The sequence below is a fragment of the Bombina bombina genome, chromosome 3 (assembly GCF_027579735.1).
Source record: "Bombina bombina isolate aBomBom1 chromosome 3, aBomBom1.pri, whole genome shotgun sequence".
NCBI classification, from domain to species: domain Eukaryota; kingdom Metazoa; phylum Chordata; class Amphibia; order Anura; family Bombinatoridae; genus Bombina; species Bombina bombina.
In genome coordinates, this window is record NC_069501.1 from 567,393,253 (window position 1) to 567,414,222 (window position 20,970).

Here is a 20,970-nt window from a genome sequence, read left to right on the forward strand (position 1 = left end):
GTATAGAAGCCAGTTACAGTATGGGTGTGCTTATGGTTGCCAGTTACAGTAACAGTATGGGTGCCAGTTATACTATGGTTGTGCTTATGGTTGCCAGTTACAGTCACAGTATAGAAGCCGTTACAGTATGGGTTTGCTTATGGTTGCCAGTTACAGTAACAGTATGGGTGCCAGTTATACTATGGTTGTGCTTATGGTTGTCAGTTACAGTCACAGTATGGGTGCCAGTTATAGTATGATTATGCTTATGGCTGCCAGTTAAAGTCACATTATGGGTGTCAGTTAAGGTATGGTGTACTTAAGGTTGCCAGTTACAGTCACAATATGGGTGCCAGTTACAGTATAGGTGTACTTATGGTTGCCAGTTACAGTCACAGTATGGGTGCCAGTTACAGTATGGGTGTGCTTATGGCTGTCAGTTACAGTCACAGTATGGGTGCCAGTTACAGTCACAGTATAGGTGCCAGTTACAGTCACAGTATAGAAGCCAGTTACGGTATGGGTGTGCTTATGGTTGCCAGTTACAGTCACAGTATGGGTGCCAGTTACAGTCACAGAATGGGTGCCAGTTACAGTCACAGTATGGGTGCCAGTTACAGTATGGTTGTGCTCATGGTTGCCAGTTATAGTCACAGTATGGGTTCCAGTTACAGTCATAGTATGAGTGCCATTTACAGTATGGGTGTGCTTATGGTTGCCAATTACAGTCACAGTATAGAAGCCAGTTACAGTATGGGTTTGCTTATGGTTGCCAGTTAGAGTCACAGTATGGGTGCCAGTTACAGTCATAGTATGAATGCCAGTTACAGTATGGGTGTGCTTATGGTTGCCAATTACAGTCACAGTATAGAAGCCAGTTACAGTATGGGTGTGCTTATGGTTGCCAGTTACAGTCACAGTATAGAAGCCAGTTACAGTATGGTTTGCTTATGGTTGCCAGTTACAGTCACAGTATAGAAGCCAGTTACAGTATGGGTTTGCTTATGGTTGCCAGTTACAGTAACAGTATGGGTGCCAGTTATACTATGGTTGTGCTTATAGTTGCCAGTTACAGTCACAGTATAGAAGCCAGTTATAGTATGGGTGTGCTTATGGTTGCCAGTTACAGTAACAGTATTGGTGCCAGTTATACTATGGTTGTGCTTATGGTTGCCAGTTCCAGTCACAGTATAGAAGCCAGTTACAGTATGGGTTTGCTTATGGTTGCTAGTTATAGTAACAGTATGGGTGCCAGTTATACTATGGTTGTGCTTATGGTTGCCAGTTACAGTCACAGTATGGGTGCCAGTTACAGTCATAGTATGAGTGCCAGTTACAGTATGGGTGTGCTTATGGCTGCCAGTTACAGTCACAGTATGGGTGGCAGTTACAGTATGGGTGTGCTTATGGTTGCCAGTTACAGTCACAGTATAGAAGCCAGTTACAGTATGGGTGTGCTTATGGTTGCCAGTTACAGTCACAGTATAGAAGCCAGTTACAGTATGGGTGTGCTTATGGTTGCCAGTTACAGTGACAGTATAGAAGCCAGTTACAGTATGGGTGTGCTTATGGTTGCCAGTTACAGTCACAGTATGGGTGCCAGTTACAGTATGGGTGTGCTTATGGCTGCCAGTTACAGTCACAGTATGGGTGCCAGTTACAGTCACAGTATGGGTGCCAGTTACAGTATGGTTGTGCTTATGGTTGCCAGTTACAGTCACAGTATGGGTGCCAGTTACAATCATAGTATGAGTGCCAGTTACAGTATGGGTGTGCTTATGGCTGCCAGTTACAGTCACAGTATGGGTGGCAGTTACAGTATGGGTGTGCTTATGGTTGCCAATTACAGTCACAGTATAGAAGCCAGTTACAGTATGGTTGTGCTTATGGTTGCCAGTTACAGTGACAGTATAGAAGCCAGTTACAGTATGGTTGTGCTTATGTTTGCCAGTTACAGTGACAGTATAGAAGCCAGTTACAGTATGGGTGTGCTTATGGTAGCCAGTTACAGTCACAGTATGGGTGCCAGTTACAGTATGGGTGTGCTTATGGCTGTCAGTTACAGTCACAGTATGGGTGCCAGTTACAGTCACAGTATGGGTGCCAGTTACAGTATGGTTGTGCTTATGGTTGCCAGTTACAGTCACAGTATGGGTGCCAGTTACAATCATAGTATGAGTGCCAGTTACAGTATGGGTGTGCTTATGGCTGCCAGTTACAGTCACAGTATAGAAGCCAGTTACAGTATGGGTTTGCATATGGTTGCCAGTTACAGTAACAGTATGGGTGCCAGTTATACTATGGTTGTGCTTATAGTTGCCAGTTAAAGTCACAGTATAGAAGCCAGTTACAGTATGGGTGTGCTTATGGTTGCCAGTTACAGTAACAGTATGGGTGCCAGTTATACTATGGTTGTGCTTATGGTTGCCAGTTCCAGTCACAGTATAGAAGCCAGTTACAGTATGGGTTTGCTTATGGTTGCTAGTTATAGTAACAGTATGGGTGCCAGTTATACTATGGTTGTGCTTATGGTTGCCAGTTACAGTCACAGTATGGGTGCCAGTTACAGTCATAGTATGAGTGTCAGTTACAGTATGGGTGTTCTTATGGCTGCCAGTTACAGTCACAGTATGGGTGGCAGTTACAGTATGGGTGTGCTTATGGTTGCCAGTTACAGTCACAGTATAGAAGCCAGTTACAGCATGGGTGTGCTTATGGTTGCCAGTTACAGTCACAGTATAGAAGCCAGTTACAGTATGGGTGTGCTTCTGGTTGCCAGTTACAGTGACAGTATAGAAGCCAGTTACAGTATGGGTGTGCTTATGGTTGCCAGTTACAGTCACAGTATGGGTGCCAGTTACAGTATGGGTGTGCTTATGGCTGCCAGTTACAGTCACAGTATGGGTGCCAGTTACAGTCACAGTATGGGTGCCAGTTACAGTATGGTTGTGCTTATGGTTGCCAGTTACAGTCACAGTATAGAAGCCAGTTACAGCATTGGTTTGCTTATGGTTGCCAGTTAGAGTCACAGTATGGGTGCCAGTTACAGTCATAGTATGAGTGCCAGTTACAGTATGGGTGTGCTTATGGTTGCCAATTACAGTCACAGTATAGAAGCCAGTTACAGTATGGGTGTGCTTATGGTTGCCAGTTATAGTCACAGTATGGGTGCCAGTTACAGTCATAGTATGAGTGCCAGTTACAGTATGGGTGTGCTTATGGTTGCCAATTACAGTCACAGTATAGAAGCCAGTTACAGTATGGGTTTGCTTATGGTTGCCAGTTATAGTCACAGTATGGGTGCCAGTTACAGTCATATTATGAGTGCCAGTTACAGTATGGGTGTGCTTATGGTTGCCAATTACAGTCACAGTATAGAAGCCAGTTACAGTATGGGTGTGCTTATGGTTGCCAGTTACAGTCACAGTATAGAAGCCAGTTACAGTATGGTTTGCTTATGGTTGCCAGTTACAGTCACAGTATAGAAGCCAGTTACAGTATGGGTTTGCTTATGGTTGCCAGTTGCAGTAACAGTATGGGTGCCAGTTATACTATGGTTGTGCTTATGGTTGCCAGTTACAGTCACAGTATAGAAGCCAGTTACAGTATGGGTGTGCTTATGGTTGCCAGTTACAGTAACAGTATGGGTACCAGTTATACTATGGTTGTGCTTATGGTTGCCAGTTCCAGTCACAGTATAGAAGCCAGTTACAGTATGGGTTTGCTTATGGTTGCTAGTTATAGTAACAGTATGGGTGCCAGTTATACTATGGTTGTGCTTATGGTTGCCAGTTACAGTCACAGTATGGGTGCCAGTTACAGTCATAGTATGAGTGTCAGTTACAGTATGGGTGTGCTTATGGCTGCCAGTTACAGTCACAGTATGGGTGGCAGTTACAGTATGGGTGTGCTTATGGTTGCCAGTTACAGTCACAGTATGGGTGCCAGTTACAGTATGGGTGTGCTTATGGCTGCTAGTTACAGTCACAGTATGGGTGCCAGTTACAGTCACAGTATGGGTGCCAGTTACAGTATGATTGTGCTTATGGTTGCCAGTTACAGTCACAGTATGGGTGCAAGTTACAATCATAGTATGAGTGCCAGTTACAGTATGGGTGTGCTTATGGCTGCCAGTTACAGTCACAGTATGGGTGGCAGTTACAGTATGGTTGTGCTTATGGTTGCCAATTACAGTCACAGTATAGAAGCCAGTTACAGTATGGTTGTGCTTATGGTTGCCAGTTAGAGTCACAGTATAGAAGCCAGTTACAGTATGGTTTGCTTATGGTTGCCAGTTAGAGTCACAGTATAGAAGCCAGTTACAGTATGGTTTGCTTATGTTTGCCAGTTACAGTCACAGTATAGAAGCCAGTTACAGTATGGGTGTGCTTATGGTTGCCAGTTACAGTAACAGTATGGGTGCCAGTTATACTATGGTTGGGCTTATGGTTGCCATTTACAGTCACAGTATAGAAGCCAGTTACAGTATGGGTTTGCTTATGTTTGCTAGTTACAGTAACAGTATGGGTGCCAGTTATACTATGGTTGTGCTTATGGTTGTCAGTTACAGTCACAGTATGGGTGCCAGTTATAGTATGGTTATGCTTATGGCTGCCTGTTAAAGTCACATTATGGGTGTCAGTTAAGGTATGGTGTACTTAAGGTTGCCAGTTACAGTCACAATATGGGTGCCAGTTACAGTATAGGTGTACTTATGGTTGCCAGTTACAGTCACAGTATGGGTGCCAGTTACAGTATGGGTGTGCTTATGGCTGTCAGTTACAGTCACAGTATGGGTGCCAGTTACAGTCACAGTATAGGTGCCAGTTACAGTCAGAGTATAGAAGCCAGTTACGGTATGGGTGTGCTTATGGTTGCCAGTTACAGTCACAGTATGGGTGCCAGTTACAGTCACAGAATGGGTGCCAGTTACAGTCACAGTATGGGTGCCAGTTACAGTATGGTTGTGCTCATGGTTGCCAGTTATAGTCACAGTATGGGTGCCAGTTACAGTCATAGTATGAGAGCCAGTTACAGTATGGGTGTGCTTATGGTTGCCAATTACAGTCACAGTATAGAAGCCAGTTACAGTATGGGTTTGCTTATGGTTGCCAGTTAGAGTCACAGTATGGGTGCCAGTTACAGTCATAGTATGAGTGCCAGTTACAGTATGGGTGTGCTTATGGTTGCCAATTACAGTCACAGTATAGAAGCCAGTTACAGTATGGGTGTGCTTATGGTTGCCAGTTACAGTCACAGTATAGAAGCCAGTTACAGTATGGTTTGCTTATGGTTGCCAGTTACAGTCACAGTATAGAAGCCAGTTACAGTATCGGTTTGCTTATGGTTTCCAGTTACAGTAACAGTATGGGTGCCAGTTATACTATGGTTGTGCTTATAGTTTCCAGTTACAGTCACAGTATAGAAGCCAGTTACAGTATGGGTGTGCTTATGGTTGCCAGTTACAGTAACAGTATGGGTGCCAGTTATACTATGGTTGTGCTTATGGTTGCCAGTTCCAGTCACAGTATAGAAGCCAGTTACAGTATGGGTTTGCTTATGGTTGCTAGTTATAGTAACAGTATGGGTGCCAATTATACTATGGTTGTGCTTATGGTTGCCAGTTACAGTCACAGTATGGGTGCCAGTTACAGTCATAGTATGAGTGCCAGTTACAGTATGGGTGTGCTTATGGCTGCCAGTTACAGTCACAGTATGGGTGGCAGTTACAGTATGGGTGTGCTTATGGTTGCCAGTTACAGTCACAGTATAGAAGCCAGTTACAGTATGGGTGTGCTTATGGTTGCCAGTTACAGTGACAGTATAGAAGCCAGTTACAGTATGGGTGTGCTTATGGTTGCCAGTTACAGTCACAATATGGGTGCCAGTTACAGTATGGGTGTGCTTATGGCTGCCAGTTACAGTCACAGTATGGGTGCCAGTTATAGTCACAGTATGGGTGCCAGTTACAGTATGGTTGTGCTTATGGTTGCCAGTTACAGTCACAGTATGGGTACCAGTTACAATCATAGTATGAGTGCCAGTTACAGTATGGGTGTGCTTATGGCTGCCAGTTACAGTCACAGTATGGGTGGCAGTTACAGCATGGGTGTGCTTATGGTTGCCAATTACAGTCACAGTATAGAAGCCAGTTACAGTATGGTTTGCTTATGGTTGCCAGTTACAGTCACAGTATAGAAGCCAGTTACAGTATGGTTTGCTTATGGTTGCCAGTTACAGTGACAGTATAGAAGCCAGTTACAGTATGGGTGTGCTTATGGTTGCCAGTTACAGTAACAGTATGGGTGCCACTTATACTATGGTTGTGCTTATGGTTGCCAGTTACAGTCACAGTATAGAAGCCAGTTACAGTATGGGTTTGCATATGGTTGCCAGTTACAGTAACAGTATGGGTGCCAGTTATACTATGGTTGTGCTTATAGTTGCCAGTTACAGTCACAGTATAGAAGCCAGTTACAGTATGGGTGTGCTTATGGTTGCCAGTTACAGTAACAGTATGGGTGCCAGTTATACTATGGTTGTGCTTATGGTTGCCAGTTCCAGTCACAGTATAGAAGCCAGTTACAGTATGGGTTTGCTTATGGTTGCTAGTTATAGTAACAGTATGGGTGCCAGTTATACTATGGTTGTGCTTATGGTTGCCAGTTACAGTCACAGTATGGGTGCCAGTTACAGTCATAGTATGAGTGTCAGTTACAGTATTGGTGTGCTTATGGCTGCCAGTTACAGTCACAGTATGGGTGGCAGTTACAGTATGGGTGTGCTTATGGTTGCCAGTTACAGTCACAGTATAGAAGCCAGTTACAGTATGGGTTTGCTTATGGTTGCCAGTTACAGTCACAGTATAGAAGCCAGTTACAGTATGGGTGTGCTTATGGTTGCCAGTTACAGTGACAGTATAGAAGCCAGTTACAGTATGGGTGTGCTTATAGTTGCCAGTTACAGTCACAGTATGGGTGCCAGTTACAGTATGGGTGTGCTTATGGCTGCCAGTTACAGTCACAGTATGGGTGCCAGTTACAGTCACAGTATGGGTGCCAGTTACAGTATGGTTGTGCTTATGGTTGCCAGTTACAGTCACAGTATGGGTGCCAGTTACAGTCATAGTATGAGTGCCAGTTACAGTATGGGTGTGCTTATGGTTGCCAATTACAGTCACAGTATAGAAGCCAGTTACAGTATGGGTGTGCTTATGGTTGCCAGTTACAGTGACAGTATAGAAGCCAGTTACAGTATGGGTGTGCTTATGGTTGCCAGTTACAGTCACAGTATGGGTGCCAGTTACAGTATGGGTGTGCTTATGGCTGCCAGTTACAGTCACAGTATGGGTGCCAGTTACAGTCACAGTATGGGTGCCAGTTACAGTATGGTCGTGCTTATGGTTGCCAGTTACAGTCACAGTATAGAAGCCAGTTACAGTATGGGTTTGCTTATGGTTGCCAGTTAGAGTCACAGTATGGGTGCCAGTTACAGTCATAGTATGAGTGCCAGTTACAGTATGGGTGTGCTTATGGTTGCCAATTACAGTCACAGTATAGAAGCCAGTTACAGTATGGGTGTGCTTATGGTTGCCAGTTATAGTCACAGTATGGGTGCCAGTTACAGTCATAGTATGAGTGCCAGTTACAGTATGGGTGTGCTTATGGTTGCCAATTACAGTCACAGTATAGAAGCCAGTTACAGTATGGGTTTGCTTATGGTTGCCAGTTATAGTCACAGTATGGGTGCCAGTTACAGTCATATTATGAGTGCCAGTTACAGTATGGGTGTGCTTATGGTTGCCAATTACAGTCACAGTATAGAAGCCAGTTACAGTATGGGTGTGCTTATGGTTGCCAGTTACAGTCACAGTATAGAAGCCAGTTACAGTATGGTTTGCTTATGGTTGCCAGTTACAGTCACAGTATAGAAGCCAGTTACAGTATGGGTTTGCTTATGGTTTCCAGTTACAGTAACAGTATGGGTGCCAGTTATACTATGGTTGTGCTTATGGTTGCCAGTTCCAGTCACAGTATAGAAGCCAGTTACAGTATGGGTGTGCTTATGGTTTCCAGTTACAGTAACAGTATGGGTGCCAGTTATACTATGGTTGTGCTTATGGTTGCCAGTTCCAGTCACAGTATAGAAGCCAGTTACAGTATGGGTTTGCTTATGGTTGCTAGTTATAGTAACAGTATGGGTGCCAGTTATACTATGGTTGTGCTTATGGTTGCCAGTTACAGTCACAGTATGGGTGCCAGTTACAGTCATAGTATGAGTGCCAGTTACAGTATGGGTGTGCTTATGGCTGCCAGTTACAGTCACAGTATGGGTGGCAGTTACAGTATGGGTGTGCTTATGGTTGCCAGTTACAGTCACAGTATGGGTGCCAGTTACAGTATGGGTGTGCTTATGGCTGCTAGTTACAGTCACAGTATGGGTGCCAGTTACAGTCACAGTATGGGTGCCAGTTACAGTATGATTGTGCTTATGGTTGCCAGTTACAGTCACAGTATGGGTGCCAGTTACAATCATAGTATGAGTGCCAGTTACAGTATGGGTGTGCTTATGGCTGCCAGTTACAGTCACAGTATGGGTGGCAGTTACAGTATGGGTGTGCTTATGGTTGCCAATTACAGTCACAGTATAGAAGCCAGTTACAGTATGGTTGTGCTTATGGTTGCCAGTTAGAGTCACAGTATAGAAGCCAGTTACAGTATGGTTTGCTTATGGTTGCCAGTTAGAGTCACAGTATAGAAGCCAGTTACAGTATGGTTTGCTTATGTTTGCCAGTTACAGTCACAGTATAGAAGCCAGTTACAGTATGGGTGTGCTTATGGTTGCCAGTTACAGTAACAGTATGGGTGCCAGTTATACTATGGTTGTGCTTATGGTTGCCATTTACAGTCACAGTATAGAAGCCAGTTACAGTATGGGTTTGCTTATGTTTGCTAGTTACAGTAACAGTATGGGTGCCAGTTATACTATGGTTGTGCTTATGGTTGTCAGTTACAGTCACAGTATGGGTGCCAGTTATAGTATGGTTATGCTTATGGCTGCCTGTTAAAGTCACATTATGGGTGTCAGTTAAGGTATGGTGTACTTAAGGTTGCCAGTTACAGTCACAATATGGGTGCCAGTTACAGTATAGGTGTACTTATGGTTGCCAGTTACAGTCACAGTATGGGTGCCAGTTACAGTATGGGTGTGCTTATGGCTGTCAGTTATAGTCACAGTATGGGTGCCAGTTACAGTCACAGTATGGGTGCCAGTTACAGTATGGTTGTGCTCATGGTTGCCAGTTATAGTCACAGTATGGGTGCCAGTTACAGTCATAGTATGAGAGCCAGTTACAGTATGGGTGTGCTTATGGTTGCCAATTACAGTCACAGTATAGAAGCCAGTTACAGTATGGGTTTGCTTATGGTTGCCAGTTAGAGTCACAGTATGGGTGCCAGTTACAGTCATAGTATGAGTGCCAGTTACAGTATGGGTGTGCTTATGGTTGCCAATTACAGTCACAGTATAAAAGCCAGTTACAGTATGGGTGTGCTTATGGTTGCCAGTTACAGTCACAGTATAGAAGCCAGTTACAGTATGGGTTTGCTTATGGTTGCCAGTTAGAGTCACAGTATGGGTGCCAGTTACAGTCATAGTATGAGTGCCAGTTACAGTATGGGTGTGCTTATGGTTGCCAATTACAGTCACAGTATAGAAGCCAGTTACAGTATGGGTGTGCTTATGGTTGCCAGTTACAGTCACAGTATAGAAGCCAGTTACAGTATCGGTTTGCTTATGGTTTCCAGTTACAGTAACAGTATGGGTGCCAGTTATGCAATGGTTGTGCTTATAGTTTCCAGTTACAGTCACAGTATAGAAGCCAGTTACAGTATGGGTGTGCTTATGGTTGCCAGTTACAGTAACAGTATGGGTGCCAGTTATACTATGGTTGTGCTTATGGTTGCCAGTTCCAGTCACAGTATAGAAGCCAGTTACAGTATGGGTTTGCTTATGGTTGCTAGTTATAGTAACAGTATGGGTGCCAATTATACTATGGTTGTGCTTATGGTTGCCAGTTACAGTCACAGTATGGGTGCCAGTTACAGTCATAGTATGAGTGCCAGTTACAGTATGGGTGTGCTTATGGCTGCCAGTTACAGTCACAGTATGGGTGGCAGTTACAGTATGGGTGTGCTTATGGTTGCCAGTTACAGTCACAGTATAGAAGCCAGTTACAGTATGGGTGTGCTTATGGTTGCCAGTTACAGTGACAGTATAGAAGCCAGTTACAGTATGGGTGTGCTTATGGTTGCCAGTTACAGTCACAATATGGGTGCCAGTTACAGTATGGGTGTGCTTATGGCTGCCAGTTACAGTCACAGTATGGGTGCCAGTTACAGTCACAGTATGGGTGTCAGTTACAGTATGGTTGTGCTTAAGGTTGCCAGTTACAGTCACAGTATGGGTGCCAGTTAAAATCATAGTATGAGTGCCAGTTACAGTATGGCTGTGCTTATGGCTGCCAGTTACAGTCACAGTATGGGTGGCAGTTACAGTATGGGTGTGCTTATGGTTGCCAATTACAGTCACAGTATAGAAGCCAGTTACAGTATGGTTTGCTTATGGTTGCCAGTTACAGTCACAGTATAGAAGCCAGTTACAGTATGGTTTGCTTATGGTTGCCAGTTACAGTCACAGTATAGAAGCCAGTTACAGTATGGGTGTGCTTATGGTTGCCAGTTACAGTAACAGTATGGGTGCCACTTATACTATGGTTGTGCTTATGGTTGCCAGTTACAGTCACAGTATAGAAGCCAGTTACAGTATGGGTTTGCATATGGTTGCCAGTTACAGTAACAGTATGGGTGCCAGTTATACTATGGTTGTGCTTATAGTTGCCAGTTACAGTCACAGTATAGAAGCCAGTTACAGTATGGGTGTGCTTATGGTTGCCAGTTACAGTAACAGTATGGGTGCCAGTTATACTATGGTTGTGCTTATGGTTGCCAGTTCCAGTCACAGTATAGAAGCCAGTTACAGTATGGGTTTGCTTATGGTTGCTAGTTATAGTAACAGTATGGGTGCCAGTTATACTATGGTTGTGCTTATGGTTGCCAGTTACAGTCACAGTATGGGTGCCAGTTACAGTCATAGTATGAGTGTCAGTTACAGTATGGGTGTGCTTATGGCTGCCAGTTACAGTCACAGTATGGGTGGCAGTTACAGTATGGGTGTGCTTATGGTTGCCAGTTACAGTCACAGTATAGAAGCCAGTTACAGTATGGGTGTGCTTATGGTTGCCAGTTACAGTCACAGTATAGAAGCCAGTTACAGTATGGGTGTGCTTATGGTTGCCAGTTACAGTGACAATATAGAAGCCAGTTACATTATGGGTGTGCTTATAGTTGCCAGTTACAGTCACAGTATGGGTGCCAGTTACAGTATGGGTGTGCTTATGGCTGCCAGTTACAGTCACAGTATGGGTGCCAGTTACAGTCACAGTATGGGTGCCAGTAACAGTATGGTTGTGCTTATGGTTGCCAGTTACAGTCACAGTATGGGTGCCAGTTACAGTCATAGTATGAGTGCCAGTTACAGTATGGGTGTGCTTATGGTTGCCAATTACAGTCACAGTATAGAAGCCAGTTACAGTATGGGTGTGCTTATGTTTGCCAGTTATAGTCACAGTATGGGTGCCAGTTACAGTCATAGTATGAGTGCCAGTTACAGTATGGGTGTGCTTATGGTTGCCAATTACAGTCACAGTATAGAAGCCAGTTACAGTATGGGTCTGCTTATGGTTGCCAGTTAGAGTTACAGTATGGGTGCCAGTTACAGTCATAGTATGAGTGCCAGTTACAATATGGGTGTGCTTATGGTTGCCAATTACAGTCACAGTATAGAAGCCAGTTACAGTATGGGTGTGCTTATGGTTGCCAGTTACAGTCACAGTATAGAAGCCAGTTACAGTATGGGTTTGCTTATGGTTGCCAGTTGCAGTAACAGTATGGTTGCCAGTTATACTATGGTTGTGCTTATGGTTGCCAGTTACAGTCACAGTATAGAAGCCAGTTACAGTATGGGTTTGCTTATGGTTGCTAGTTATAGTAACAGTATGGGTGCCAGTTATACTATGGTTGTGCTTATGGTTGCCAATTACAGTCACAGTATGGGTGCCAGTTACAGTCATAGTATGAGTGCCAGTTACAGTATGGTTGTGCTTATGGCTGCCAGTTACAGTCACAGTATGGGTGGCAGTTACAGTATGGGTGTGCTTATGGTTGCCAGTTACAGTCACAGTATGGGTGCCAGTTACAGTATGGGTGTGCTTATGGCTGCTAGTTACAGTCACAGTATGGGTGCCAGTTACAGTCACAGTATGGGTGCCAGTTACCATATGGTTGTGCTTATGGTTGCCAGTTACAGTCACAGTATGGGTGCCAGTTACAATCATAGTATGAGTGCCAGTTACAGTATGGGTGTGCTTTTGGCTGCCAGTTACAGTCACAGTATGGGTGGCAGTTACAGTATGGGTGTGCTTATGGTTGCCAATTACAGTCACAGTATAGAAGCCAGTTACAGTATGGTTGTGCTTATGGTTGCCAGTTAGAGTCACAGTATAGAAGCCAGTTACAGTATGGTTTGCTTATGGTTGCCAGTTAGAGTCACAGTATAGAAGCCAGTTACAGTATGGTTTGCTTATGTTTGCCAGTTACAGTCACAGTATAGAAGCCAGTTACAGTATGGGTGTGCTTATGGTTGCCAGTTACAGTAACAGTATGGGTGCCAGTTATACTATGGTTGTTCTTATGGTTGCCAGTTACAGTCACAGTATAGAAGCCAGTTACAGTATGGGTTTGCTTATGGTTGCCAGTTACAGTAACAGTATGGGTGCCAGTTATACTATGGCTGTGCTTATGGTTGTCAGTTACAGTCACAGTATGGGTGCCAGTTATAGTATGGTTATGCTTATGGCTGCCTGTTAAAGTCACATTATGGGTGTCAGTTAAGGTATGGTGTACTTAAGGTTGCCAGTTACAGTCACAGTATGGGTGGCAGTTACAGTATGGGTGTGCTTATGGTTGCCAGTTACAGTCACAGTATAGAAGCCAGTTACAGTATGGGTGTGCTTATGGTTGCCAGTTACTGTGACAGTATAGAAGCCAGTTACAGTATGGGTGTGCTTATGGTTGCCAGTTACAGTCACAATATGGGTGCCAGTTACAGTATGGGTGTGCTTATGGCTGCCAGTTACAGTCACAGTATGGGTGCCAGTCACAGTCACAGTATGGGTGCCAGTTACAGTATGGTTGTGCTTATGGTTGCCAGTTACAGTCACAGTATGGGTGCCAGTTACAATCATAGTATGAGTGCCAGTTACAGTATGGGTGTGCTTATGGCTGCCAGTTACAGTCACAGTATGGGTGACAGTTACAGTATGGGTGTGCTTATGGTTGCCAATTACAGTCACAGTATAGAAGCCAGTTACAGTATGGTTTGCTTATGGTTGCCAGTTACAGTCACAGTATAGAAGCCAGTTACAGTATGGTTTGCTTATGGTTGCCAGTTACAGTCACAGTATAGAAGCCAGTTACAGTATGGGTGTGCTTATGGTTGCCAGTTACAGTAACAGTATGGGTGCCAGTTATACTATGGTTATGCTTATGGTTGCCAGTTACAGTCACAGTATAGAAGCCAGTTACAGTATGGGTTTGCTTATGGTTGCCAGTTACAGTAACAGTATGGGTGCCAGTTATACTATGGTTGTGCTTATGGTTGTCAGTTACAGTCACAGTATGGGTGCCAGTTATAGTATGGTTATGCTTATGGCTGCCAGTTAAAGTCACATTATGGGTGCCAGTTAAGGTATGGTGTACTTAAGGTTGCCAGTTACAGTCACAATATGGGTGCCAGTTATAGTATGGTTATGCTTATGGCTGCCAGTTAAAGTCACATTATGGGTGCCAGTTAAGGTATGGTGTACTTAAGGTTGCCAGTTACAGTCACAATATGGGTGCCAGTTACAGTATAGGTGTACTTATGGTTGCCAGTTACAGTCACAGTATGGGTGCCAGTTACAGTATAAGTGTACTTATGGTTGTCAGTTACATTCACAGTTGCCAGTTAATGTATAGGTGTACTTATGTCTGCCAGTTACAGCCACGGTATGGATGCCAGTTACAGTCACAGTATGGGTGCCAGTTACAGTATGGGTGCCAGTTAAGCCATGGGTGTTCTTATGGGTGCCAGTTCTGGGGCAAGGTCCAAGATGGAGGAGGAATGTAAATTTATGGGGCAGAACAAGGGAGGAAGGTTAGGAGGAGCAACAGTGGAGGAGGCAGACGGGGCATAGTTCTGATGCAGAGGGATGAGGAAACCAAATTTGATAAAACACCGGCTGCTAACATCTAGTTAGAACTGTTAATAAACTGTGGCATTTTAAAACTAAAATAATGTTTGACTGTATATGCTGTATCTACACTGTAATTAGTACCTTTTTTTTGAGTAGATTTTTGTCAATCATATAAATAAGCAATATTTTAGTTTATATGTGTATATAAATAAGATTTATGACAGGTAAAGATATCTGTAATCAAATGAGTTCAGTTATCTTTATATCTTGGTGTATTTTAAATTCATGTGATGCACCAATTCACATGTAACACAGCAGGATATCCAGCAATGTGATATAATAAGAACAGGCATGTAACAAGGCCTCACAGGGATGGAGGAGGAAGGAGGGAATTTTACAGGAGGGAGCATGGAGTTTAAAATGATGGAGGAGGAAGCAAGGATTTCTTAAAATGGACACCGTAATTTTGGATTCTTGTAACACATGTAAATGTTTACACAATAAGAGAGAGACAAATTAAAAATAAGTAGCAGGTGCCGATATAAAATTTTGTTAATATTGCTGACGTTATCTCCTGTTTTCTTGTAGCCTCGGACAAAAAAACAGAAACCCTCTGCTTAGCTTCTCTGTTCAGTGTTGTTTGTTTTCTTTCCTCTCAGTCTCCATATAGAAAAATATATATGTTTGTATTATTACTGCAACAACAACAAAAAGTCTGGACAGAGGAGTGAGGAGACAGGACAGAGGATCCAGCATGAAGGAGGGAGGATGCAGCAGAAAGGATGCAGTTTTACCAGAGGGAGGAGGGAGTTTCATAGGAGGGAGAATGGAGTTTTAAAGGATGGAGGAAGAAGAAGGGAGTTTTGGAGGAGGGAGCAAGGATGTCCTAAAATGGACACCGTACCAAAACAAAGACTGTGACGGGGTCCTCCTATTTCAGCAGTACCCTTTCTGAAGCTGAGCTAGCAGCCATATGTAAGTAAGAGGAGCTACTTCTCTGTGACTATAAATCATCCCTCCACATCTGCTAGTCTGTGGCAGAAGATTTGCACATGATCAGTCTTCCTTTACAAATATTGTTACAGTTCTTTTCTGTATAACAACACTGTGGTGGGCACCTTGGAACCTTGCTGCCATATTGTAAAGACAATTCCATACACTTTCCTGTTTGCAGGGAGGCACGCAGAGGGTCCAGACATGATGCTGGTAGATATTTACTAAACTAGTGATACTAGCTCCATAAAAGGTAAATATATATAGCATTCATGGTCCAAAAGTGTATTATACTATAATAAAGTGTATTCAGCTCTGACATGATTCTTTGTTTACTTAAAACTTAACATATATTGAACTTTTAATTTAAAAATGGAAAAAGCAACTTAAAAACAGCCTCTTAAAGCGACAGTCAAGTCCAAAAAAAAAACTTTCATGATTCAGATAGGGCATGTAATTTTAAACAACTTTCTAATTTACTTTTATCACCAATTTTGCTTTGTTCTCTTGGTATTCTTAGTTGAAAGCTAAACCTAGGAGGTTCATATGATATCATTTCTTAGACCTTGAAGGCGGCCTCTAATCTAAATGCATTTTTTTGTTTTTTACCACTAGAGGGCATTAGTTCATGTGTTTCATATAGATAACATTGAGCTCATGCTCGTGAATTTACCATGGAGACAGCTCTGATTGGCTAAAATGCAAGTCTGTCAAAAGAACTGAAATAAGGGGGCAGTCTGCTGAGGCTTAGATACAAGGTAATTACAGAGGTAAAACATGTATAATTATAACATGTATAATTATAAGGGATTATCTATCTTTAATAAACAACAAAAATTCTGGTGTTGACTGTCCCTTTAAGCAACAGTATATAGCAACAGTAATATTTTATAGCTTCATGTGTGTTTTGGTAAGTCTTCAAAACAGGAAGTCAATATATGGGGTAGATGGTGATATATTCTTATTCATATCACCATACAGGCATTTCTTCTAGTCTTGAAATTAAAAAAGAAGCAAAAGTGTGACTATTTCCATTCCAATAATATAAAATATACATATGCTTCAGTAAATAGTATTATATTTACAACTAAATAGGTTTAATATATTCAGTTATCTGTTAAAGGGACAGTCAAGTCCAAGAAAACCTTTCATGATTCAAATAGGGCATGAAATTTTAAACAACTTTCCAATTTACTTAGGGGGTGTTAGGTTAGGGGTCTTGGGAGGTTAGAGTAGAGTTGGGGTGTTTGCGGTGGGCTTTTGGAGGTGTAGGGCTTAATAGGTTAAGGGGTATTTGCATTGGGCTTGTGGCAGTGTAGGGGTTAAGTAGAGTAGGAGTGTTTGTGTTGGGCTTGTGGTGGTTTACGGTGAATAGGTATATTTATTAGGCTTGGTGCTATATTTCAAAGGGATCCTTTACTATACTTTGTCAATGTCAGTGACGATACTAGTTAGAATATATCCCCAGCATCGCCACCTATTGCTATGTATTGTAAAACGCCTCTTTACGATGCTGTCTGTTAACAATGATGTATATTTTGCCGGGTTGCTCGACATTGCGGCGGATACTTTTGGAATGTTTTGCAGCGTCACGCCATTATTAATCATCAGGGCCTAAGCATTGGGCTTTGATATACAGACAGACTTAAAGGGGCAGTCAAGTCAAAATGCAACTTTCATGATTTAGATAGGGCATACAATTTTAAACAACTTTCCAATTTACTTTTATCATCAAATTTTCTTTGTAATCTTGGTATTCTTTGTTGAAAGCTAAACCCAGGTTTGCTCATAAACTAATTTCTAAGCCATTGAAGGCCGCCTCAGTGCTAGTTCATATGTGTCATACAGATAACATTGTGCTCACTCCTGAGGAGTTTTTATGAGTCAGCATTAAGGATGGTCGAATGTTCTGCAACATTCGAAAAATGAATTTTTTTTAACACATTCGAATTGATATATTTCTAAGAGTATTTCTACTGCTCTCTTTAAATGTAATATTCGAATTATGCAATATTCAAAATAGAAAAATTGGAATCAATGTATTTGTATCTATTATGTATCAATTTACTAAATTCCTTACCACATGAACTATTGAACTTCTGAATAGTATTTGTTAAATTGAATGTTACAATCAAAATTTTGAATGTGGATATTTGATCTAATTATGAACGTTCAAAAACGAAAGCAACATTCAAAAAATGGAAATAACATTCGATTACCGAATTTTAATCGATTTTTATTCTTATCAACATTCAATTTTCCAAATCGATTGTCCACAGGACTATTTGTTCTATAAAACAAATAACACTTTCAAGCACATTCACCCATCCCTAGTCAGCACCGAATGACTAAATTGCAAGTCTGTCAAAAGAACTGAGATAAGGTGGCAGTCTGCAGAGGCTTAGATACAAGGTAATCACAGAGGTAAAAAAAAGTACTAATATAACAGTGTTGGTTATGCAAAACTGGGGAATGGGTAATAAAGAGATTATTTATCTTTTTAAACAGCAAGTGTACAGAAAGTGATAAAATAAGATCTGATTTCCCTGCAAGCTCAACCCATTTTAATAGATTGTGGTTTCAAAAAACAAAATCAGCTATTTCATATACAAAAAAAAACAAAAGAAGCAATTTCTCATACATTTTATACTCTTTATCTGGTGTAACAAGTCACTTGAAACACATCAATGGAAACCCCATTTTACAGTACATATAAAGAAAAAACAGGGGCTGCTAAAAAAAATAGATTTGTTAAAAAATATTAAAACATGGCACATGCTTTAAAATATAATCATAGACATAGATATAGATTTTAAAGTACACTGTCCCTTTAAGGGGGTTCCCAAGAGCTGTGTATCTCTGGACTGCACTTAAATACCAAACCCCAGGAACAGGAACTGAATGCTTTATATGCTTTTAAAATACATATTTTGTGTAGATATTTATATAATGCAGTTTTTATTTGCTGATATATACTATGCATTTATACAAAACATTTCAATATCCCCTTTTTTAAGGATATACATTAAAAATGTCATTTTCATGGTTCAGACAACACAATCAACTTTAAGATAATTATTCTACGATGAAATGTACCTTGTTCTGTTGGTATCCATGGTTAAAAAACATACATACAAGTACTACTGGAAGTTAGTTGGTGATTGGTGGCTATGCACATATGCCTCTTGTTTTTGGCTCACCAGATGTTTTTCATCTAGATTACACTAATTCATTGATGCTCTGGAGATTACTTTAACTATGTATTTAACCCATCTGCCTTGGTTAAACACATAGTCATATGTAAGCAATAGTGCAATAATAACATATTGCAATATATTGGAGCACTTTCTCTTTTTGCACTTTTATGCCCCTTTAACCTTGACTACAAGCCTATGTGTGCAGCTCAGTTTCTACATGACAAAGTAGAATGGCAAAAACAATATTTTACCAATTATCCCTACAGATCTTTAATTGCCTTACTCCTTAAGACTTGATGCTTGTAGCTTCATGCTTATTGTCTATGGCCCTCTCAGATGGGGCTTGTGATGACCCTGAGTGGTTGGACACAATGATTTAGAATCACTGTGCTGAAAGACCCAAACATTTTATGTATTGCCCTCTTAACATCTATAGTAAATGTATATTTAGCATTTCTGAACTATATACTTACTTTGTAGGTAAACCCCAGAGGCAATCTTTATGATCCTGGGCAGGGATGAGCTAGGAACCATTGCAATAAATTCCTGCAAGGACACAACATTCTCTGAAAGGTCCATAGCGAAGAAATGTGGTGTCAGCCTTAAGGGATAAGTTAGTAGTCTACTCTGAATATTTCTTCAATGAGTGAACTGATCCAAACCTCAATTTTTTGTGGTTTTCCTGTTTTATTTCTTAGCTGTAAAATTAAAATTGAAAAGAGGAACGGGCAGTTGTGAACAAACTCGTCTCATACACGCATATGACTGTAGTTTTTAATATAATGTCTCTCTTTAGCAAATATCTCAACACCTACTGTGGTATATTTATGTAGAATGTCTCTGTATGAACCTTCCTGTCTCCTAAAAGGGATATGAAACCCATATTTTTTTCTTTCATGATTAAGACAGAGCATGCAATTTTAAGCAACTTTCTGATTTACTCCTATTATCAATTTTTCTTCGTTCTCTAGATATCTTTATTTGGAAAAAGTTGGAATGTAAACTTTTTTGGTTCAGACCCTGGGTAGCACTTGCTGATTGGTTGATAAATGTCCCTTTAATGACATATCTATAATGTATCCTTTCTATTCCTAACATATATTTATATATCTGGCATCTTATCTATATAATATCTCCCTGTAACTCTACATATCTTTACATATATTACTCTTTTACCTTAGCATAGTAACATAGTAACAGTGTAACATAGTAATATAGTAGATGTGGTTGAAAAAAAAAAGACAGAAGTCCATAAAGTGTAACCTATACAAATCTTAATATACTTACAAAAAACTTTCTCCTGGGCTCCAGCGGAATCTCATTTAATCTGCAGGTTATAGGAGTAGCCACACAGCTATCTTGCCGTTATTATACTGTACTGCCACATTTACGTGGGGCAACTCTATTATCTACTTTAAGCTGTATTTGTGAAGCTGCAGCAGGAAATCAGACGAAGGAGGTCTCTTGCTACAACTGGGCAAGCTAACGGGTACCTGAATCCCATTATCAACACTCTTAACTACTAAAAGATGAAAGGGGAAAAGGACAATTAACAAAAACCAACGGCAATCAGACAAAAACTCACTGCGCACTATGACCAAAATGGCCGCCGCAGAGGATATCAGCTCTCAGGACATCTTTAATAATGAGGATTGTCGAAGATTCGAGGCACTTTGCTTGCGCCTCATTGAGAAAGCGCCCCATGATTCTTGGATATCACAATACCTTGCAACGGTAACAGAGAGATCCCTGGAATCAACTCTCCTAAAGAAAATACAGCAGCCAGAAGATACTTTAGAAGCTATTAGTATCCCCTCATCCAGGCTGATGTATGACACAGCACAACCGGAGACTCCAAACAACACGCAAACTGGAGCTACAATCTTAGAGAGGAAAGGCTCCACACTATTGGGGATTCCCGCCCATGACAGCATACTGAACGGACCTCCGCATTCATCGACATACTCCTTGCTGGCGGCGACCCAGAGGGGTTTTGGGGGGGACCCCCGGGAAGCTGAAGCCAAAGATCAAATGCCACTCCAGCTAGAGGATCCGTCAGATGTCATTGACATCCACAGCCACCTCCTGAAGATAACTGATCCCAAATACAGGTACTCTCCAACACCGGGCAATTATGGAGGGTTAGCCGCTACATATAAAACAAAGTCTTCTTGGTTTGTGATTGAACACTCAAATCTATTAAAACATACAAATCCCCATGGCCCCTATTAAAACGGGCCCTTTTATGCGATCAAAGCTCTGGGACTCTGTTGTTTTTCCATTCAGATGACACCTGAAATTAAATCCGGGACATGGTCTAATAGTATGCCAAAATACTGTTTTGTTTAACCATTTTAATGAACCACTCTATTGATAACTTTGTTTTTGCTTTCATTATCACACAATATTGTTTGGTGTAAATACTATGAGGCCGAATTATCAAATGTC

The 20,970-nt window shown here is 41.6% G+C and overlaps 1 protein-coding gene across 1 annotated transcript in view; it reads right to left on the reverse strand.

The window, feature by feature from the left end:
* The window catches only part of THEMIS2 (thymocyte selection associated family member 2), a 258,646-nt gene extending 239,516 nt beyond the window's left edge, over positions 1-19,130 (reverse strand). The window contains exon 1 of the mRNA XM_053705374.1: positions 18,996-19,130. Within this exon, the coding sequence (XP_053561349.1) occupies positions 18,996-19,101 (106 nt within the window). The 5' untranslated portion in view covers positions 19,102-19,130. The remainder of the gene's footprint in view (positions 1-18,995) is intronic.
* Between the last annotated feature and the right edge of the window lie 1,840 nt (positions 19,131-20,970).